The sequence below is a fragment of the Marmota monax genome, unplaced genomic scaffold (genome assembly GCF_021218885.2).
Source record: "Marmota monax isolate L192 unplaced genomic scaffold, Marmota_monax_Labrador192_F-V1.1 WCK01_AAM20220418_F8-fsc00164, whole genome shotgun sequence".
Lineage (NCBI taxonomy): Eukaryota > Metazoa > Chordata > Mammalia > Rodentia > Sciuridae > Marmota > Marmota monax.
Window position 1 is genome coordinate 3,116,116 of NW_026693313.1, and position 23,648 is coordinate 3,139,763.

At 48.9% G+C, this 23,648-nt stretch overlaps 1 protein-coding gene across 2 annotated transcripts in view; it reads left to right on the forward strand.

Moving 5' to 3' along the window:
• Zdhhc14 (zinc finger DHHC-type palmitoyltransferase 14) overlaps window positions 1-23,648 on the forward strand; it is a 265,926-nt gene that overhangs the window by 206,000 nt on the left and 36,278 nt on the right. For both annotated transcript variants that reach the window (XM_046456571.2, XM_046456572.2), the window contains exons 4-5: window positions 17,611-17,748; window positions 21,160-21,208. In XM_046456571.2, coding sequence (XP_046312527.1) covers window positions 17,611-17,748; window positions 21,160-21,208 — 187 coding nt within the window. The remainder of the gene's footprint in view (window positions 1-17,610; window positions 17,749-21,159; window positions 21,209-23,648) is intronic.

The window sequence follows — 23,648 nt, forward strand, 5'->3', positions numbered from 1 at the left end:
TATTTTAACAAAAGCTATAAAAATAATTTGATTTGTTGGAATACATTTTTATTTTATGTTTGAAAAGGTTGATAACTGTTTTAACTAAAGGGCTAATCAAATTGGAGAGATTATATTTTGGGAAAAGAAATAAACATGTTTATTTTCAAATCCAGTAACATACCTGCACAACTGTAATCAGGACCTTTTCGGATGAAAGAATGAAAGCCATTTTTACTAAAATAACACTTTCCTTTCTAACACCACCCAGTGTTTATGTATGCCTTTTTGGGTTGGGAGCTGGTTCTCTATGTATTTTTTTTTCCTGCAAACCAGCCTGAGCGCTGGTCATTTGATACAGAGCTAAGGTCCAGGGAGGCAGAGACCTGCCCAGGTGGATAGCATGGCTGGAACAGGAAGGGCAGCTCCCAGAGCCTGTTGGACATGAGAAAAGGTAATAACTTCTCTCTGTCCAGCCTGATTGGAAGGGGCTTTCGACATTCTGATGACAAGTGGTGTCTGCCATGATGAGAGGGCACAGGGCTGGGGGAAGGAGCAGGACAATGAATGGCACACGGTCCCCAGCCTTTAAAAGGCTTTCATGACTCCTGGAGGAGCAAGAGAAAGTCTGCCTGCTCCAACCCAGCTGGGCCGTGCACCGTCATAAGTGAGCTCAGCTTGCTAGCTCATCCCCCAGGAAGATCGTGAAGTCTGCAGGACAAGAGGCGCATTAAATTCCAAAACCACTTCTCTCACATACATGGGTGAGTATTGGTTGCCCTCCTAAAGTTACGGCAAGAGCCTCCTGGTTTTCCGTGTGGCAGAGGTCACTAGCCCCTGGATTGGGCCTTCTCCACCTCAGGGTTCCCGTGAGGCCTTTAAGGTCCAAGGGGAGGGGTTCGGTGACGTGAGCCACATGCTGAGAGTAGAGGGCACCAGAAATTTGATGGGAAGCAGCAACCCGAGGGGAAGCCCTGAGCCCCAAACGTGAGGGAAAGCTAAGAGATCTACTGGACAGAGGAGCTCAATTGCTGTGAGGACAGAGATAAGACAGTAGCCCCAGTGTGGGGTGTGACTTACTCCCGGGACTGACCTGACCTGGCCAAGACCCAAGAACCTGGCTTCTTGGGTTTGCTTAGAGCAGGGATTCCTGACTTGGGGCCATGGATGGAATTCAGGGGGGCCATGACCTTAGCTCAAAAGATAATTACATCTTTATTTTCACTGACATCTAAATGAAATTGAGTATTTCCTCCAATCATGACTGTAGGCAGCAAATCACATTAGTAGCGTTCATCACCACAGGAACTATGGATATTTCATCTGACATTAGTTATTACAGAGATCTCAGAATAACATTTGCACCAATTCTACTTCAAAATTATGGTAGTTGATAAACCTTAGCTAGGTCAGACAGCCTATTAATAAATAGGCACACACCTTACTGCTTAAAACCAACTTTCAGAATTGTTTGGAAGATGCTATTTCGTTATAATTGACCTCCTTTGCATCTCATGTATGTAATATATTTAAAACATTCTGGGACGGGGCTGTGGGCCTCAGACTGCCGAAGGGGTTCACGACACTAAAACAGTTAAGAATCACTGTTTAGACTCAAGTTGTTAGAAAATAGGCCCCTTAGGACTTGTGTGGGACTCTGGTATGCTCTCTCCACCCTATCCCAAAGGGTTTCCATGAGAGTTTTTTTTTTTTTTTTTTTTTAAAGATTTATCTTTTTCTTCTTTTTTTTTTTAATATTTATTCTTTAGTTTTCGGTGGACACAACATCTTTGTTGGTATGTGGTGTTGAGGATCGAACCCGGGCCGCACGCATGCCAGGCGAGCGCGCTACCGCCTGAGCCACATCCCCAGCCCATGAGAGTTTTTAAAGTAACAAATAAGAACATTACTTTCAGGAATGCCATTTTTAAAGGGCCTTTAAAAAAAAAAAAAAGCAAACTACAGTGGGCTCTTTCTCCTTCCTTCCTCTTTTCCTTTCTCAGTCCAAACAGGTGTGTGGCCCAAAGCTTTCAGGGGTAGGAGGCAGGCTTGGACACCTCCCAGCCCCAGTGGGACCTGAAGGATCTGGTGTTGAGCAGCTTTATTTAACCCCTTCATTACAAAGAAGAGAACACAACTAGCAGGCAGCTCAGGGCTCTGGGGGAAACAGAACCATCTTGACATTGTTGAGATGTCCTTCTTGTCTCCGTCCCTTTATGCCCTGAGAACTATGGGGAAGGAAAGAACCCTCAATGTAAAGAAATTAAAACCTTCACACATATCAAAATAGCACACTTACAGTATCGTCTTAAATTTGAAGCCATGGCTTTTCCATAGGGGTGTGTGATGACTTATATAACATACCTTTCCACCTAAACTTGGCAAAAGGGAGACGTATCATAGAACACACTCTTGGCTCTTAGGAGTTGAACCACAGTGGTGTTCCAGCAGAGTGGTAGGCCACTGGTCATATGATAGCAGCAACCAACTTTCTCCTAAGAGGTCTGTGCCTGGAAGCCATTGCTTACCACCAGCTCATGCTTGTTTTAGTTCACTTTTTCACCAATAATCTGAAAAAAAAAAAAAAAAAAAAAAAGCATCTTTCCCATTTCTGGTCATGCTAACAGGAAGTTGCTGGTGTATAGGCACAGACAGGCTCCCCGGCTGTGCTCAGGGAGGCAGTGAGCATCAGGGCTGGTGACCCGGATTTTTTAGGGCTGTGACATAGCCTGTGAGCATGTCATTCACTCACCTACTTAGGAAATACTGACGGACTGTGGATGTGTGTTGGCCTCTGGCAGGTGGGCCCTGGGAGGCAGTGGTGAATGCGGCCAGCCTGGGCCAAAGAGCTTCCAGGTGTCCAAGGAGGAACATGGGTGGATTAGCAAACACCTCCTGCGTGGGAGCATAGGAGAAAGACCCCAGCCCAGAGGAAGGAGCGTCCAATGTGAGGCCCAGGGTGAGTTCCCGTGAGCCAGCACATGGCCTTGCTACTCCTGCCTCCCCTTAGCTGGCTACTGGGAACTGAGGGACAGGTGGTGTGCCCGACTCGGTCTCCACATGTGGAGGACTAAGAGGCAGGAGGTAGGTGGGGGCCTTGCAAGAAGCACAAGGGGGTTTCCACCTTATGAGGGCAGAGGATGAGTGAGCTCTCCTGCGTTGGAGAAAGCACCCTCTGTGTCCAATGCCTAGCAAGCTGCATGTTACAGCATGAAGCTGGGGAGAGAGGGCTGTGGCCATGGTGCCAGGGTAGGTGGCAATAGCCCAGACCAAGGTAGTGGCCTAGAGATGGGAAAATGTGGATATTCCCGAAATATTTAAGAGGAGGAGGCAACAGGACTCAGTTTTCATCAAATTCATGGGGTTGAGACAAAGGAACCATTTATTCTGTCTCCTAAGAACATGGATTTCCCCATGTTAAAAACTAAGGCTTTTAAAGAAAGCACTGTATCATGACTTGGTGACCAGAGTTTATGAAGTACATGATTCAGTTTAACCACCTCGAACCTTCTGGCCCTCAGTCCAGAGCTTGAAATGCAGCAGCTGAAAATAGACGCGAGGACCCAGAAACAGTGAGATGAGCTCCTCGGAGCCCCAGTGAGAGCAGCATGCGTCAGGCTGCCTCTGTCAGGGTGGTGCCCGCGAAGCCAGAGCATGGAGAGAAAAGGGAAAGGGTGGGAAATAAGTGCTGGAGGGTAACTGGAACAGAAAGAAAGAGGGGCGGACACAGAGGGAAGGGAGAGGCGGAGAATGGATGTAGAGTCCCTGGCCCTGGAGAGCAGGGCCCTTAGATGGGCCAACAACTGCCGGCTGGGGCAGAGCAGCCACGTCTGGCCAGGGGATGTGGCTCTTCCCACATGGAGCAGGGGCTCCCCCAGAGCTGCCGGGGTGCCAGTCATTCAGCTTGCCCCCTTAACCCAGAATGTCTCCCTGTCACCAACACTGTCACCCTATCTTTCGCCTGGCTCTTTACAGTTTATAAGGTAACTTCATAAAGAGTTTTGTGGTGAGTGGGGTGGGCTGTTTAATGGCCTTAAGCAAAAAGTCTTATGGATGCCACAAAAGAGGACTCAGTTTCCAGTTCTGCTCTGAGCAGCAGTGTGTCTGTCCTCTCCTGGGGCCATGGAAGTGGGCAGTGGAGACAGGCACCGAGCTCAGGCCCAAGGAGGAGACACATCCTCAGGAGCACCCAGGGGTGACAAGGCAGGACAAAGACTGGACTCTGGGGAAGCACAGGTAGGAGCAAGAGCCTCAGGATGCCATGGGACCCCAGAGGGGATCCAGGCTGGACCAGGGTCTCCTCTTCCAGACCTTCTGGATGAAACCATTAGCAGTTCCATGCTATTTGGAAGTTTCCCTCATAATTTTGCAGGGCGGATCATCATGGTCCATCACAGAGGTGGCTTCAGACAATCACAAAGTCCTTAGTTGGCATCATCAGGGCCTCAACAATGAGCCCACCCACCTTAAATATTGTCAGACTCACACAGCTGGATTGGGTGGACCCCACCTGAGGCCTGAGTCAAGAATCTGAAGGAAGCAAACTGCTCCCCTGGCCCCCCGGCCCCCGTGAGGCTTTACCGAGCCTTGTTTTGTCTCCACATTGCAGGACACATCAGTCACCCCAAGTCTCAGGACAGCCCCTGGATGAGGAATGGAAAGAGGTTGTACATCAAATGAGAACAGGCAGGCTGAGCCGGCCCACACCCTGGAAAGCAGGCTATGATTTCAGAATGTACCCAGTCTTTTATTCTGTGCATTTATTTTAAAATTATTTTCAACAAGCAACTGAGACCATGCATGCCATGCTGACAGGAAATCTCCACCACAGGATTCCCAGGGCCTCTGGGGGACATTTTCAACCTGTCCTCGATCATCAGTGACTCCCACAGTGCCAGTGCACAGTCTGGAGAGCCTGCTTCTTGTGCAAGGGCTGGGTGGCCAGGCTGGGTCTCAGGTGACAGAGGGGCACCCTCTGGCCCAGTGCTCGCCTCCTTTCTGTTCAGAATTGACAAACTGCCACTCACTTTAAAATTACTTCCTTCAATACCAGGAAACGCCCCAGCAGTCGCTTGGTGGGAGTCTGTTTCTGTCTTCCTCTTCCCCTGTGCTTCTTCTTTTTTTCTTCTCTCGCCCCCTCTCTGTTACTCTGTGACTCTGGGGAGGGTGTGCTCCACCCTGCGTCCTGCCCCTCTCTGCCTTCCAGAGTCTGACTTTCTCTGAGTCTCTGACTCCAGCTCAGACCCAAGACTATGTTCTAGTCTTGCATATGCAACTGTCTGCTGGGCAGCTCCACTTGGGGGGACAAAAATGTCCCTCATCTGTCTTCCCAGCCACCTTGCTGAGTGCCGGTACCGTTCTTGCACAGGGAGTCCCAGCCGAGGCCTTCCTCCGCCACACCTACCTTACCTGTTGTCACCAGGGTCTGTGCCTTTCGCTCACTCGGTAAATCCCAACTCCTTGCCTTCTCTGTGCCCTGCATGGCCACCGCGAGCTGCCACCACCTCTCATCTCAACTGTGCCCCCCACCACCCACTCCTGCTCCTATCTGGCCTCTGGGCCAACACCAGCATGACCATTCCCAGACAGAATCTGACTGCCCATGGGAAGAAGGCCACAACCCTGGCCCACTACTGGCCCTGGACATGAACTGCACTCCTCAATGCCACCTAGCTCATCCCTGGGCCTCTGGCTCCTCTGTTAATTCCTTGAGGGGAGTCCCAGTGGGGCTTCATACACCCCTCCCATGGCTTTCTGTGCTCTTCCTCAACAGTGCTGACCAGGGCTGGTATGTGGCCTTTCTGGGCAACTGTCTGTCCACCTAGCATGTAAACTCTAAGAGGACAGGCTCGATCTGCCCCTCGCCCCACACTCCCAACAGCAGCACCTGGGCCAGCAGCAAGGGTCAGGTGACCATCTGCCAAAAGGGGAAGGTAGTGGAGAAAGAGGAAGAAAAAGAGGGTTTGCTGTTCCTCGGCCGTATCTACCTCCATCTCTCCATTTCACCTTTCTCTCTCGAGAAACAAAATCTTTAAGGCCATGTGACTAGGTCAGTATTCCCCCTGAGGATAAAATGTTTCCTTTACCGTAGTCTAAACTAAATCATAGGCCCCACCCCAGACCTCCCAGAAGTACAAATTGAATTTTCAGACTCCAAGAGCAATGATGATCAGTTTCTTCAAATTAAATCTGACCGGGGTGTTCACCCCGCTATTGTTCTGGCAGGGGGCAAGTGCCATCGCTGGGGACCTCTCCTCATGCAGGCCTGGCACAGGTGCAGTTGCACACGTGCTTGTTTATTCCACAAGTAACTCGGGGCCTCTCGTTACCAGGCACAGGTCTACGTGAAGCAGTAGCTCGGTTGGGACCTGGCGTCCACACGTTAGCAGGAAGACCTGGAGGCTCTCTTCTGTGGACTTGGTTTTAATGCTGCTCATGGCCCCCAAGTTCATCTCGTGACCCACTACTTGGCCACCACCCGTGGTTCAGAGGGAAAGCACAGGAGAGCTGCCCTGTTCTGAGTGATGGCAGCCTTGGGCCAGGCCAACTGGGGCTACCCAGGGTGCTGGTCCCCTGAAGGTCTGTGCCTCCACCAGACCTTTCTGCCGCCTTAGAACAACTTGATTTTAAATCGGCTGCTGAAGAACGTCACTTCAGTGTCCATGCTCTAACCCAGTGGTCAGCATTTCCTCCACTTCAGGAGACAGTGCACCCTTTGCCGTTTGAGTGCTTACTGTGGGGTTGGGGCGCAGTTTCCGTCAGATTTTCCAAACATCAGGGAGTGAAACAAAGGTGCAGAGCCACTGCCCTCAGGGTGGAGAACACTGGCCAGTACTGTCCCAAACAGCCGATGAGGGCAAGAGGTCTCCATGCTCACTGGACATCCTTTCCTCTTCCTTCATTCATCGGGGCCAGAAGGTCCGAGATGGGGGCTCTGGGAGGACCACCCCATGCTCAGCCTCAGTGTGGAAGGGCTGGTCTGCTTGCCCCAGGCCTGGCTGCGTGGCCCAGATGCTGGCTGCTATTAGGATTAACCCCTAATCACAGCTGCCTCACTAAACACTGCTCTTAGAAGTCCCCTGTAACTCCTGACAGGAAGGCCAGTGGGACCTGTAGACATTAGTCTGCCACAACGGAGAAAATCCCATTCCCAGGCAGCAAAGCATGGCAGGTCGCAGGCCGAGGCTCAAGGTGCATGCCATGCTCTGCCTGAGCCATCCTGAAATTCTTAATAATTACTAGTTATTCTAATAAGCTGCTCCATATTTCCGTTTTGCAGTGGGGCCCATGAATTATGCCTCAGTCCTGACCAGGAGAGAGAGACCCTTTGCCTGCTCTTCTGAATGCCTTTGTTTAGAAAGTAATTAAAGATCTACTGACTAGACTTACACGCTGCATATGAACAAGAAACAAAACAAGAGACTATATTTAGAGGCTGAGAAGTCTGCACAGACCCAGTGTGCTGGCAGGAGCCTTTATGTGTCCTCTGTAGTTCCTGACTGCTTTCAGAGCCACCAATTAGTTCAGGGCCTAACCCGGGCCTGTAAGAGATCCAGTTCTTGTAAATTCTTTATTTATAGTTCCTGCTGATGAGGCCTGCGGCACTTCCTCGCTTTGTGTGGGGTGGACACAATTGACTTGAATTCTTGAAATGTTCTGCTTGGCCATGGAATCATGGCGAGAGTCGGGAAGGTGCCTAGGAGAGCCCGTCTAACTGGCCCAGTCCTGAAACCTGCCTGGGTGACATCGTTAAACAGGCAAAAGGCCAGGACCAAACTCAGGATCTCCAGCTGAGTCCATCGTGCGTTTCTTCACAGCACAACAATACACATGCCGGGGCCTGGACTGGAGTTGCTAGAATAATTTAGTAAATATGTACAAGCTGACTGCACATTTGCCAGCTATTTGTTGTTATTGTGTTTACGTATTTATTTATTGTTGCCAGCAGTGGCCCATTTTAGAAAATGAGCATTTCTGAGGAAGCCCAATATGCAGCCCAGGTACAGGTGTAGCTGTTCAGGAGGAAGAGAAGGGAAAGTTTGCGTGTGGAGGTGGAGGTGCCCAGCACCTGAGGAGCTCAGTTTGGAAACGGCAGTTCAGACACATGCTCTGCAGTCACCTTGCAGGGGCCACCTGCAGGAAGAGGCACAGGAACGTCAGCAGCAGGAGCCACCTAGGGAAAAGAGGCAGGGGGCTGAGGAGGTCTTATTTGTACCAGAAGATGCCTGTGGCACATGTGGAGGGCACCCTGAAGGGGACATCCAGATGTGACAGTGTTTCATGCAGGAGGGCATAAGGGCACATGCATGACTGTGGCCTTCAGAAATAGGGGAGTGGAAGGATAAAAAAGACCAGAAATGCACCCACAACTTCTGCTGACCACATGGGTATGAGGGATGGAGGAGCCCAGAGCAAGAAATGAGTACATTCCGGTCTCCTACCTGGGGAGACTGGCTGGACACCACTGCAGTTACTGGCTGAGGTGGTTTGTGAGGAGATGGTGAGGGGTCATCATGAACAGAGCTTTGGACCTGATGAACAAGAGGTGTCCGTGGGACAGTTGGGTGGAAACAGCCGGGGGCCCTTGGAAGCCCAAGCTCACATCAGCAAAGTTATAGTTCCATAAGGAGAAGCGCCAAGCCCCAAGGACAACCTGCCCCACATCTGTGATGCCCACCCCCACCCTCAGATGGCCGCTGCCCTGGGCCAGGCTGTCCACACCCAGCCATACCCTCCAGGCCATGTGAAGGGACAAAAGGACATGAAATCTCAGATGCACACCCCAAAATCCCAGCCCAGAGGAGGCTGGAGCAACAGCTATTTCAGGGGTGAGGGCCAGATGTCTGTGTGGAGGACAATGTGCTAGGAGACTCAGGGTGTCCTAGGCCCCTTCTGTCCACCAGAGTCTCGCTTTGCTTCTGTGCCATATCACAAAGTGGGGCAGCCAGGACTTGTCCTGGGAGAACTGGGCTGAGCCTCAGGACCCCTGACTGGGAATATGAGACAGCCAGGGTGGCAGTGGCCCGCGGATCTCAGACCGTGGAACATCAGAGAGGAGCAACCTGGGGTTTAGGGGGCAGGTAGGAGGGCAGTGCCTCTTAGAGATGGGAAACTGAGGGCCATCGTGACCATAATAGACATGAATTGGAACCCCGGTGAGAAGATGCCCTCCAGGTGAAACTGTCAAGACATGTGCAGAGGAGAGTGAGAGGAGACAGCTTGCCAGCCCTGCTCTGTGTCCCCCACGATCCACACAGTCCTGTCGTAACACCAGCATAGTGATAGTCACAGGGCACCACCAAAGGACAGTTTCGTCACCAGAAGAGTTACCACCTGTTGACGCACAAGTGCATTTTGTATTTCTTTCCTTAAGCCGCTTTGATATTTTAATGCCACAGTACTTAAGTTGGATACAAAGTTTCCGTTTAAAAAAATGAAATCTCAGAAATTTTTCAGAGTCTTCATGCTTCTGAATTAAAAAAAAAAAAAAGTTCTCCTTGGGCAGATCACCGTCTGCTTCCTAAGGGGAAACGCATCTGTTGCACTGACTCACTGAGTCCTGCTCCTACACAAGCTCTCGGTGCCTGGATGAGGCAGATTCCTTGCAACAAGACCAGAAAGCTTGTTGACCTTGGAAAACAGACTAATTGGGAATATGACTTTCAAATTGGGTATATAATAATAGAGCCAAATTAAAAGGTTTTGAAGAGGCCATACAATGGCTGGATTCCTGTGTGTTATGCACATGAGATAACTCAGCTCTGAAAACTCTATTATGAGGATAGAATAACTGAGGCTTCGAAAAAGCTTAGTAACAGGACCAAAAAGAACAGAAGACTCCAGAGTGTGGGAGAAGCAGGAAACGCAACGGGACGTGAAGCGCTGCTCTGGGTGGCATTCCGGTTCCGTGTGCCTCGGAGCCACTTTCTCCTGGCTGCACTCCCGGGTCTGTGCTGCCAGGCTCGTAGTCTGTAGAAAGTGAGTAAAATAAGAAATGTGAATGGGAATTAAAATCCAGAGCCCTGCAAATGTTCAAAGCATGATGTAAGATGGTGTTAACGATTTGGAGGCCAGCAATTTCTGGAGGAAACAGAAGTTTCTGAAGGGAGCTGGTTGATAGCGGAAGCTTGTTTTCTGGTAGTATAAGAGAGTTTGTTTTATTCTATGGAGAATTCAGGAGAAGTCCCAGGTCTATCCTCTGGCCCTGAAACCCAAAGACACGGTGAAGCCAGCCCAGGGCTTGGGTGGGGCCAAGGTGGTGTGGCCCTCAGACTGAGATTCTCGGGTTCTCAAGCCCTTGCCCCAGCACTTTATTCCAGAGAGTGCAGCTGGAGAATCACCAACACGAGGGGTTGTTTTTTTGAGCCTATGCAAATCTGAGCTCACATTACTGATTTTATCACAGTGGTGCAGAGCCCCGAGTCTCCTCCTGCATTCCAGGCAGCTCAGAGAGCTAGACAGCAGGCTGCCCATCTGATTATTGTCTAAGGGAGAGGACTGGGAGCAGGACGAGCAGAAAGCGGGGCCTGATTCCTCCTGCTGGTTCAAATTCACTGCTTCATTCAAAACCACTAGACTGGATTAAGGTCTTCTTTCCCTCCCTCCGCGTTCACTTTCTCTAGCAAGGCCTTTTATGTCTTTCCTAAATGGCTCCATAACCTTCTGTTTCTAATTAGCAGATCTAACTCGTGGTCTAACTTGCTTCAAAACACCTGTGTCTCCACTGCTTGCTTGTCCCACCTCCTGAAGCACAAAATCCCCCATCATTGGAAACCAGCATTAAAAACAGATGCTAAACTGAGAAAATTTGATAAGGTAGAAATCTATAAAGTTGCCTGTTTGGGGGAGCTGAGGGGCCCTTCGATGTGCATTATCAAGCTTCAACATCTCATGCCCAGAGAGCCCCTGGACGTGCCAGGTAGTGGGGAAACCAAGGCAGGAGCCAGTGAGACCAAGGAGATGGGGGAGGAGGCAGGTGGGGTACTTTAGAGTCGGCCACGTGGCTGTCCACAGCTATGTTAAATTGCAGCACAAAGCCGACAACAACTCCACATTTACTAATTGCTTTTACATGGAAGGGTTTTAGTTTTTTTAACAAGGAGCTAAAAGCTACAGAATCTTCATTTATAAGACATTGACAAGGACTCTGACCAGAAGAATCCACACAGATGCTAATAAAATGTAATACCTTTTTTACATTTTAATTTGCCAGATCAAAAGTGTCTTAGAGCTTATCTGATCCAACTTTTGACATGAAGAAATTGAGTGCCCACATAGAAATGCTATAATACTTTAAGGCCACAGCTTTAGCTAATATGATTTCTTGGTTTTGTTTCTCCATCAAATCGAGCCAAACTCATTTTCAGAAAATGAATTGAGAAGAGAGGGTAGGGAAGAAAACTTCCTCCCTGGTACTCGCTTGGCCCCGATGACACCCAGCTCTACAATCTCATTCCCCGTTCATCGAGCGGCTGTCTCCGATCTACACGCCTGCATAAGTCTGGAGACTTCCCTGATGTTCACCTTGCTGAGAATGAGGCCCCTTCACATTTGAAAGGACTTCTCGATTGAGGGTGGGCAGCTCCAGATACAGGCCAGGTGTTTTGCACACACAGCAGAGCTCAGAAGCCCTGGACCAGAAGAGCCCAAAGGACCACTGATAGGAGCAGCTGTCCTGGCCTCGCCCTGCCCTGGCCTGGAGCCTCCGTTACCCTTTCAGCAGCAGAGCATGTGGGCTGTTATGGGGAGGGACTGGCTGGTTGGGTCTTGGGCATAGGTGCCAGCAGAGGTTGGCAGAGGAGGCAGGCACAGGTGGTGGCTCAGAGTTGGAATCAATACCTGAATCCCAGAGCTGGCTGCTCCATTTGGTTTTCTTATCTGCAAAATAGGAATATCCTGGAGGTCAGGAGCTTTGTGAGAGTTAGACGGCACAGTTCACGTGAAGTTCTTAGCATAGCATGTGGCAGGGTAGGATGAGAAGGCTTCTGTTTCTAATTAGCAGAATTAGAAAGCAGGGGGCATCGTGGAGCAAGACAGGTGGGGCCGCTTTTCAGAAATCTCACCTCCTGTACCCAGAGGCAAAGCTGCTAGAACTTGGGTCTCACCAGAAGATGTACAGCAGCACAGATTCTTCAGTGTCTGAGGACTTGGAATACTTTAGCCAGCTTAATATTTAAATATTACTGTTGCTTCACTTTATGAATGAGGTGAAGCCACCTAAACCAGGTAGTGATGTGTACCACGACATTGCAACATGTGTCCTTCCAAAAAACAAACAAAATATACTTTATAAGGCAATTTTTTTCCCTAATTTTGGAGGTTAAAAAAAAAAAACCAGGTTTAAAGAAAAGCAATTTTCTACTTCAAACCTTGAAAAGACATGTAACTAAATTTGAGTGTAATTAACATTCAAATTAGAACTTTTAAACTTCATTCATGCATTTCTCTCCCTTAATTCTACCTGGTCCTTGGGATGCCCTTGAGGAAGGGAGCTGGAACTGCCCCTTCTCCATCTCCCAACCCAGCTGAGCCAGGCTCCCCAGAGCCCAAACCCCTGCCTAGGAAATGCAGAACTCTGGCTCCGGGCCACCTGTGCTGACCTCAGGATGTGACTTGCACCCATCTGTGGATCTGACTCTTGAGGGCCCAAGTCAGGGCCTAACTGCTGGGAGCTTCCGATTCTTACCGTTTTTTTTTTTCCCCAAATATTTCATTTCTCTCTCTGACAGCCTTCAAACTGCCTCTTGCAAATACTTTTCTTTCCACATTTCAGTTGACTTTTCTCTCCTATCCAATTTGAATCATTCTCATTTCTCTTTATTTTAAGGCCTCTTTTTTCATATTCAATCTCACCCAGAAATTAAATCCTCCTTTAGTCAAAGGAGCAATGAAGCAACTCAGCTCAGGGTCCCAGAGCTGGCTTAGCAGGTGGGGTTATTGTCAAGTGGAAGGAGATGCTGTTGCTAACAGGTTGCAGTGGCTGGAAGCTTTCCTTAGTCCCTAGCAAAACGGAGGCCAGCAACATAGCAGAGTGCCTCCTTTTCCTGAACTATGTCCCCACTATCCATTGTTGTGGAAACGTCCTTCCATGCTTGGGATCCAGGGGCAGGTGACTCGGTTCCCCTCTAGCCTCTGAGTCCCTCTGTGGCACCCACAAAGCTTTGAAGAAAACCACCTGTGCCTCCTACGTTCTCCAGGAGCCAGTTCACACTAACAGCTGTCCACCTGCTCTCTAAGGCTCTGGTGTACATCTCCCATCCCTCAGCCTTCTCTGAGCATCTTCAGATGACAAGGGCCCCTGCCTGCCTTCCCTGTAGTTGGCATGCCCAAGCCCTCCCCGCACTGTCTGAGGCCTCCACCTGGCCCCCAGCAGTAGTGGTCACTCGTAAATCTACTAGCGGCCATGAAAGTCATCTCTTTCTTGATGTGTATATATTGAGCGCTTGTTGTATACCAGAGCTATTAAAATGGCTAGCTATGATTCCTGCCTTAGGGGTATCTGGGGAAAGAGGAAAACAAGTCCTCGGGGCATTGCAGGCTGCTCTGTGCTACCAGAGGAACAGCAGGACACCCCATCTAGCTGGCCGCACTCCACCCCAGGATCCAGTCAGCTGCCCTCCTGTAGGGAAGAGATCCTCGTTCTTTTTAAAAGAATCCTGCAGGGCTGTTGCAGAGTGGAGACTACTGTGTCCTGGAAGGATACAGGCTTCAGAATCAAACCATGGGGCCACAACCCCAAGGGGGTCCTTTAAAGACACTCCATCACACCCACACCCACCCTACCACCTTTGGTACACAGGACCCCTTTCCATTTCCCCACACTGACCCCCCAGGGCAGCTTTTAGGAACTGCTCGGCTGTGTGGTTGCATGCAACAGGGCTGGCCACTTGTCAGGGTCCCCTCTCCTCCAAATGTCTGCCCTGGCCCTGCCAGCCAATTGCTTGGGTCCCTGGGAGCTATGTCAGGCATCAGCCATGGCCACTTGCTCAGCTGTTGCCCAATTCTGGTCTACTCCTCTGGGCCTGGAAACCGAGCAACCCAAGCCTCATGGCTCAGAACTGCCCTGGAAATTCTTGGACTTCCTGCCAATCCTCCGAGCATATTCAGGGCAGAGGGGAGGCCTCCCACCACAGGATAGGGCCATCCCCAAGAGGCCTCCACCACGGGGCCCCCACCCTGCTCCCTCGACCCCCATCATGCTTCCCGGCCCTTTTTTCCTTGACCCATAAAAGGAGAACGTTTTATGTGCTGCCAACAGTGGTGAGCGTAAGGGCTGGTTCTGAAGGTGAGCTAGGTTTGTTAGCTCTTTCCTTGCACCTGAGGAATCTTTTGGAGGCTGAAAATAGTGTCCTCAACAAATAGGATCAGAAACTCTTAGAAGTCATGGAGTCTTGTGTTGCTATTTTTTTCTTCTTAGTTTCCTGGCACCTGATAATGGTGCTAGGCACCTGGGAAATAATAATGTCAGGGTGGCATTTACTGGCCAATGGTTCAGACTGACATATGGAGTAGGCCCCCATCCCAGCTTACCTGTGTGACTTGGGACAACCTACTTATTCGTGTGCATGTCCTTCTGGAAATATGTAGGCTGATTCAGTCATTGGACAAAGATCTGTTAGACCTAAAGCCTAATCAATATTTCAGCTTATGAAAATTAGTAAAAATAACATAATTTCAGATAAAGGTGGGGTGGAGCCCACAGGACCTGCTCATGAATTGGATGTGGGGCAGAGAAGGAACACCTGGGGTTCTGGGTTGAGCACCTGTGGATGTGGGTATGAGAGGCTCATGTTTGGGGGAGGATGACAGGAAAAATATCTCTGGGACAAAGCCAGTCTGAGATGCCAGTAGACCTTCAACAGGAGTCTGCCACTAAAGGTGAGAGACAGCATTTTGGAGTCTTGGGGTAGAGTTGGCATTTGAACCTTGGGGTGAAAGATTCTCCAACGACAGAGAGTCATGGAGAATAGCAGAGGTGCAAGCTGAGCCCTGGAGCAGCCGTGTGCCCAGCGTGGGCAGAGAGCATGGTCCCATGCAGGACTGAGGGGGAGGCACCCCTGGACCCCTTCCTCCTACCCTGGGTCCCACACTGGCCAGGTCCACAGAGGACCCCAGAGTTCTCAGAACCACTGACCACCATGAGCTCAACAAACACAATGGTGGCCAAGAAAAACAGTCGAAAGAATTGCTCAGTGTGCCTGCAGTTTTAGTGGGGCTTTGTCAGCCAAGGAAAAGTTTTCTTGCTGGGAAAACAAAACAAAACAAAACAAAAAATCCACGTGGGAAAGGCTTCCGGGCCAGGGTCATTGGAAAGCCTGGTGTCCATAGCCACCTCGAAGTCTCTTAGGCCAGGCCAGGCCAGGCAGCAACACACCTCAGCTAGTATTAAACTTTCTGAGCTAAAAATCCAAGGCCCGCCCTGCGGAAACAGGCCCTGTACCTGCAAGACCTTTCCACTCGATGGGTTCCCAGGAGCTGAGGATGTCTCCCAGCCCTGCTGCTCTGCTGAGCAAAGATTTTCCTGTAGCTGAGAGGCTCCTTGCACAGGGGCTCAGAGTGCAGCCTGCACCATTGGAGTCAGACTTGAACTTGGTGTGTGCTTTCCTGCCCCTGGCCTCTACTCTCTCGTTCCTGTTTCCTACAGTCAGATTTGAAGAAAAGTGGTTTCTCAAAGCAGTAGCCTCAAAGCCAGGGAAAGCCCACTGACTCTGATATTTTTTCCCCTCTGTCCTCCTGGTAGACCTCTCATTGTACAGACTGTAGATCAGTGACTTGGGGAAGTGAGGTTTGTTTGTTTACAATTTAAAGACTATTTTTTTTTAGTGAAATTTTAGGTTCACAGCAAAATTGAGAGGGAGGTACAGTGTTCCAGCCTTCCTGCACCCCACCTGCACAACATCCCTATCCCCAACCAGGGTGGAGACATTCGTTCAACTGATAGACCTACAGTGACACATTGTGATCACCCTAAATCCATAGTTGACATTAGGGCTTGATCTTGGCCTTGTACATTCTGTGGCTTTGGACAAACATACAATAAAGTGCCTCTGTCATTATCCAGAGTGTTTCCCCTGCCCCAGCCATTCTCTGTGCTCTATTGTCCTACCTTCTCACCCTGATGGGGCTGTCTGAATGTAGAACTTAGCTCTTCCAGGATATGGGGCCGTGGCTATGTCAACTGTAACTCACATGAAGGCACCAATAGAAATTGCTTTTGTTATATATCAGCATTTTATAGGCCATAAGGTTGTCACCAAGCTAATGACAAAATTTGTCATGTCCCTGGCATGAATGGCAATTTCTTCTTAATGCCACTTGCAGACCATGGTGATTCCCTTGCAGTTCCTGTGCCACCTCCATCCAGGTGTCCTCAGGCCCCTTTCAAGAAACAGGCATTTGACCTCATGTAGGAGATGAGTGGTTTGTGACACATGCTCAGAGGGTTGGGGAACTGACCACCTCCCCCAACTCTGTAATGCTATATTTACAATGTCACACAGAGAGCCTTTTCTGTGTGCTTTTAAAGCAAACATAGATAGATGAAATATGAACACTGGTAAGCTTAGGAGAGAGTCTTTGCACAAAGCTAAGTTGCATGCTGAGCATTTTTCTCTGGGGCCAGCAGCAGCCTGATGTGAGTGGGTGTGTGAGAATCACACGGAGCGGTGGATGTCAGTAATCTGCTGAGCAGTCAAGAGAAGCACTGTGCCGTCACTTGCAAAGGAAAGAACAAATCACAGATGCACTACAGACTGTGGGATGCTCCCCAGATGGGAGGCCTGGCTGTGCCCCTGGGGTACCGTGGGGTCCTGACAGGTGGAAGTGCAAACGCAGCGTTGTCACAACAAATGCTAGAAATATACACAACACCAGAGGCCACACACGCAGTGGGAGACCTGGACTCAAGCTCTAGCCTCACTGCCTCTGAGCTGGCTGGCCCCTTGCAAGAAAGTCTCCCATCTCCCTGAGCCTCGGTTCGCTCATCTGAAAACAGGGCAGGTTTTCACTTTCCTTATAGGAATGTTTTAGAATGTGTTAACGAATGTGATGAGTGTGTGTGCAACACTAACTGGGACAGGAGAACTGAGGAGTATCCCTCTGTCTTATTCCAGCCCTTGGTGGCCTCTCTCTGTGACCACTAACTGCACCAGGTGGTCACCCAATTCCACATCTGGCTCCCAGCCACCCAGCCTAGCCCAACCTCTGCCATCGAGTGGCCTTGGCAACATCTTCAGGGAAGATTGTTCTGTGAATTCAGAGTTGTCTTTTAGAAAGAGGGAATTCTTTAGTTTTCCAACAAGAATTTGTACTTTTTTTTTTTTCGCAGTACTGGGGACTGAACCCAGGGCATTGCACGTGCTGGCCAGCGCTCGACCACCGAGCTCCACCCCAGCCCTGTACTCCCCATTTCTTTCTGTGTACACTTAGTTTTTTGAAACAGCTGAATTCTGTTGGAAGAATAATTATGTTCCTGAAATGTCTCAATGTTAATAAGCATCTCTCTGAGTGGTTATTTTGGAAAAATGTAGTATGATATTTTTATATGATCAGGGTATGGGGGAGGGGCTCCCTCCAGTAAAAAGACATTTTATTAATTGATTTCCACTCTTTTTCTTCTGCCTCTCATTTCAGAACGGTTTGATCACCACTGTCCCTGGGTAGGCAACTGTGTGGGGAAAAGAAACTACAGATTTTTTTATATGTTTATTTTATCCCTGTCTTTTCTGACAGTCTTTATATTTGCATTCGTTATCACCCACGTCATTCTTCGTAAGTATGCTGACGAAATCAGATTACGTATGTAACCATTTGCCTGACTTTGGTTTCCTGATTTGATTTTGATTTGATACTTTGATCATTTCGGGCTCTCTCTTCCTTCTCTTTCCCCTCTCCCCCTCCTCACTTCTCGCCTGCCCCCCTTTCCGTTTATTACTCCTCCATCCCTCCTCATCCCTCCCTCTTCCCCCACCCCATCCTTCCAACAGCAGTTTCCTGGGTCACACCCGGACCAGGTGTTGCTTCCACCAACAAGACTGTTTCCGATACACCTGTCCCCTTTCCAACCTCAAAGACTTCTGCTAAGGGATCCTCTAAAAGATTTATCCCCACATTTTGCACAAAGGGCACTGGGCCACAGTGACACATTAAATATCAGAACCCGGCTCCTTAACACAGGAAGCACCTGCCCCAGGAAACACGTCTGGGTTTCCTTGTGCACATACCTGGGTATGTTAAAAGTACACATTTAATGATATACTCAGTTGTCCACTAGAATATGAGCAAACTACCCCCCGGCATATAGAGAAAGCAACTTTATTAAAGGTTAAGACTTCAGTGCTGGGGCTCAGCGGTGGAGCACTCACCTAGTGCGTGTAAGGCCCTGGGTTCGATCCTCAGCACCATCTAAAAAATAAATAAATAAAAAATAAAATAAAATAAAGGTATTGTGTCCAATTAAAAAATAAATATTCAAAAAAATTAGACTTGGATGAATAATGATCTTAATATATTTGCCTAAGCAAATGGAATTTTTTGTTCTCTATTCCAAAAGTCGTAACTTTGAGTTTCTTCGTCTCCTGATCATTAGCTTTCCTACAACAGGCAGTGATGAGAAGAAGGAAGTTAATTGGCTTTGAACTAGAAATTCAAACCTTTAAACTTCAATTACAGTACTGACAGCAACATTGAAGACCATCCATGACTCTCATCCACATCCCTGAAGTACAGCCACCCACTAGCAAGTGCATGGCCTCCCTCTAGCATGTTTCCAGCAGCGTCTGGACAGAGCCTCACCTTCTGCCTGCTTCAGTGCTGACACACAGATTGAGCATGTGGGGTCTCAGCTGGGGTGCACTTCCCTCCCTTATTTTTGGGTGGGGTCCATGTGCAACGGGGGAAGTGTAAGTACAGAACAATTTGCATTACCTCTTGTGAGCATTAGTCCAGTGTGGACACTAAACAGAGTATCCAAATTCTCACAGATATTTTATATCCTCATTCCCATTCTTTCTATGCTCCTTTTGTCTGAATATGACACAAGTTTGTGCCCTTGAAGGGCTTGCAGGAGACAGTGTTCATCAGTCTTCTTGCACACCAGCTGAGCTGGTTCCTTGGAGGCTCTGCAGAGGCCCCCATCTCTACAATTTCAGAGGCCCAATCCAGCAAAACTGAACCAGCATCTGATCTTGGGGTTCATAGACTAAAGAAGCAGAGAAAAAATGTAGAGTATCATATTATCTTCAAAGAAGCAATTGTTGACACAAGCAGAGATAAATCAGTGCTAACTCCAGCACACACGTGTAGTGTTTGAACCTTACATTTTGTATCATCTTTGACAACTTCAAGATGCTTTCATATACAATATGAAATTGTGCTTGTGGCCTTGCCTCTGCATTCTGGATATAAGGGCCAGTTTCACTTGCTCACTCGTGAATTCCAGGAACACACACACACACACACACACACACATGGGCATGATTGCACACTTACACAGTCTCTCACACACTTACACTTTCACCTGCCCTTACACTGATCTACCCTCACTCTCTCATACCTATACCCCTCACCCAGGGTCACACACATATCACATGCACTCCCTTACACACTCACACTCACATACAGTGAAGTCCGCTGCTAGCCCCCATGGCTGGGCTGGAATGTGCATATCTCTTTCCCCTTTGCTAAAGCGTCACTCACTCTGGCTCCAGAAAACTGGAGTTGATGGAGGCTTATGCTGAAGTATTGTTAATCTAATCGACAAAACACTAAGAATTTATCTGCCTGCAAGATATATTTTGTACAGCAAATAAAGCTTTTTTTCCCCCTGTTTGTCTCCCCCAAACAATCCCCATGAAACAACCTGCCACCCTGTTTGGCTTGGCACGTGATGTTTTCAAGGGCAAAGCGCTTGCGTGGTCCTTATGTGCCCCTAAGACTCAGGTGACATGGGCAGGGCAGAGAGCTGCCTGAGGGCGCTGGGAGCATGGCCCGGGTGCTGACCTGGGGAGAGAACTCCTGGTCTCCGGTGCTCCTGGAAGCCACAGTCTGGATTTCTGTGAGGGTAGGAGATTTGAGGCAGGGGATACAACGTGAGTTTAGAAGAGAAAAATAATAATTTCCCATTGTTTTGCCTCCAGATTGTGCCTGCCCACCACCTGCAGCATGCCCGCTTGCCAGGTGCACCTTGCTGGCCTCGGGGATGCGGGAAGAAGCTTAATGCACCTGCCTTCCCTTCCCTATCACTCCTGAGGCAGCCCCTTCCACATCCCTTCCCACCACGCTGTACTTCTCTGAGCCTTAGTGATGGGCGGTAGGTCCTGAGGGAGCAGAGGTTCAGGGAAGAATATGGAGCAAGCCCCTCCTCACCACCCCATAGTGGGATGTTCTTCCTGGGGCCCTGTCACTCACTAACCCTGCCCTGCAGACAGTGAAACAGCACTGTCTTACCATTCTGCACATTTTGTTGCTGCATGTGGACCAGACTGCATCTGCTGAAGCACAGGACCCTCATCCAGCAAAGAGGGACCAGGCATCATCATCATCCAAGAGGGGACTGTCAAGAATTCCCCCAAATAGGCTTTTATTTTTAAAAGTTTGGTTCAATACCTAACAACAAAAAATGCTTCTCATCAAATGCCTGTTTGTTCAAGCTCCTAATGTTTCCTTGCACAGACAAGCTCTTGTGGAAATGTCATTAACACAAAAGTATCCGTTATACACTGCAACTTTATGACTTTGTTTACTCTGGGTGTGGAGGCGGGGGAGCTGTGTCACAGGTGGTCAAGTCTATAGGACTTCCAGGGTCAAAAGTTAACAAATTTGGGGAAACAGAGGAGAAAAAAAAATAGCATGCAGTATTCTGTTTTGCTGTTAAAATGGAGGAAACAAAGAGTAATCAGAACTGTAATTTATGGGCAAATGTGCAGACATCCATCTGCTTTTATTGAAACAATATCCTGCAGATGTTGAGTCTAATTGTGAATCTGCCATTTTCTTGTTGAATAACTTTAGTGGAATCTCCATTTCGGATCAGTAAACCGGGTGCCGTAGCACTTACAAAATATAATTATTTAATTGATCTTTAGACACCTATAATTTTTATGTAGATGAGGGCTTGCAGCATGAGACTGCTCCTTCTGGAGGTAAGTGTCTGAATACTAAATGTTGGTTTCATTCCCGCAGGTTCCCAGCAAACAGGATTCCTCAATGCCCTTAAGGACAGTCCTGCGAGATATCCTTTCTGGTGGCTCTGATGGTGCAGTGCTGATATGTTCATGTTTCACTGAATCCACACTCCTACCTCCTCATCTTTGGCCTTGGCTCTTCTTCCCATAAATCTTACTCTTTTTTGTTCTGTAAAGCAGCCAGGAACTCCCTAAGAGTCACTTGCATGATAAATAGCATCTGAACCCTTGAATCTCTAAGCAACTCATCCAGCATCTAAATTGAAGTGCTTTTCAGTGTGAAAGCCAAGTACCGACTCTTGCCCACCTCCAAAAGCCAGCACTGATTTGTGTCAAGTCAGGTTGGGCTGGAAAGAAGTAGGGCTATGAGCTCCTCCTAAGCTGGTTTTAATGGACAGGTGATCCCTAGGAACACCCGGTGAGGGTCTGCTGCGAGGTGTTGCAGTAGCCATCTGAGACCCCGCAGGCCCTCTGGACAGATGGTGTTGGGAGGTCAGTGTGACATTCTTTGGGAAGTGAAGATGATGACCTGATAGTTTCTAGAAACAGAACTCCCTTTCACAACCCCCAAGGGACTGAGAATGGTCAATCTCAAGTCATTTACATCAACGAGGACCATTTCCCATCCTCCCAAATAGGAAATATGGACACATACCACAATATTTTGAATTTTGAAAGAAAAACATCCACCCATTGAGTGCTGGCTTGGGCTTCCATCTGGATAGCCCCAGGTTGACACTGGTATGGAGATGGTCAGTTGGACCCCTGACCTGTTTCCCTGGACCCAGCTCTTTCTTCATGTAACTGGGTAAACTGTACTTGGATTCCTCATTACTCTCACGTGTGGCATTCATTTTGTCTTAGAAAATCCTACCACCTGTTCATATCAGGTACTTTTCTCTTGGATTCCTCATTACTCTCACGTGTGGCATTCATTTTGTCTTAGAAAATCCTACCACCTGTTCATATCAGGTACTTTTCTCTGCTGGGAGTTGAACCCAGGGCCTTGCACGGCTAGGCAAGTGCTCCACCCCTGGGTTACATCCCCAGCCCCTTATCATGTGCTTCTTAAAGTGGTCCATGTCCCTTAAAGTAAAGTGATGGTGGTGGTACTTGGATCTGAAAAGTATCTTTCTGGCACTTCTGTGTTTCTGGGCCCCGTAGGATGTTGGTTACAAGTCCAGTTTCTATAGTCCACTAATACCTTTTTAATGCACTTATATTATGGAAGGGGACTAGGGACAGACAATGTACAAAGGGGACCTGGAGGATAAATGCCATAGATGTGGCCTGCCTTGTTAATGATGTGGGAAGCTGGAGTTTGCTAGAAGTTGGCTAGAAGAAAAGGTAGCCCAGGGAGTGCCTAAAAGCTCATCAGTGTGAGTAAGAACAAATCCAATGAGAAACATCGTCCTACCCAGGGTGACCATCTTCCTACCACATTACCTCCCTGGACCCTCCTATTTCCAGGGTCGTTGCTTTGTTACATCTTAAAGCCTCCTTTGCTGAAAGAAGACAGGCTCATCTCTCAGGGAATCAGTGGCATCATGAACCCTGGTCATTGAGGCATGATGGATGAGGCTGATTGCGACATCACACCTCCACAAAATCTGTCCTTTTGACTGACAGCAGTGCTGCTCACAGCTGGTCTCCTCTGGAGCAGAGATCTGGGAAGTCCTGAGCTCTTAACATTAGAGGAGTTTGCTAGGCGACATTGCCTGAGCACAGGACTGCAGTCTAATGCCACCTTCCCAAGTGCACAGTGCTCTCGGGCAAGAAAGTAACCTGTGTTTTCACGCTTTCAGTGGCCTCACACCTGATCTCTTGACCATGGTATAAAAATATTGTCCTGAGAAATCAGAGTACAGGCAAAGGCCTCTCATATCCAAGTAAAAACAATGTTGTTGAGGAAGTGATAGAGAATGGAAATGGCTAATTAACAACCAACCAAGCCACCTTCTCAGAAGTATCAATGTAAATGACTTGCACCTTGATCAACTACCAGCGCTTTGCAGCCCTTGGAAAACCCGGCAGGACTGAAGGATAAGAACCTGCCTGCCATTACAATAGGGAAGTCTAGCAGGGTGGTGTGTCCAACCTGCAGTGTGGCCAGCTGGGAGGCTGAGAGGCTGGGAGGTGGGAGATCCCAGGAGCAGGCCCTTCCCTGTCTGTGCCCACAGCCCTGCTGGAGGTGCAGGAGGAGCCGAAGACCCTGGCTGCTGGCAGGGAGCACTCCCAGCCCCAGCCCTGGCCTGCTAAGCCTCCCTGTCTCCCTTCTCCTCTTTCCTCCCCACCTTCCATTGCCTGCCCATGGACTCCCCTTTGGTCTTTGCATCCAAGAAGCTGAAGCCTTGGGGAGGGGGCCTCTCAGGGCCAGTGGGCACTGGGGTGCTGCTGGCCTTCCCCAGGGAAAGAGATGAAAGGAGAATCTTCTCCAAAAACATGGGAGGGGCCCTCAGTCTATCCAGCCAAACCGTTTGAGATCCA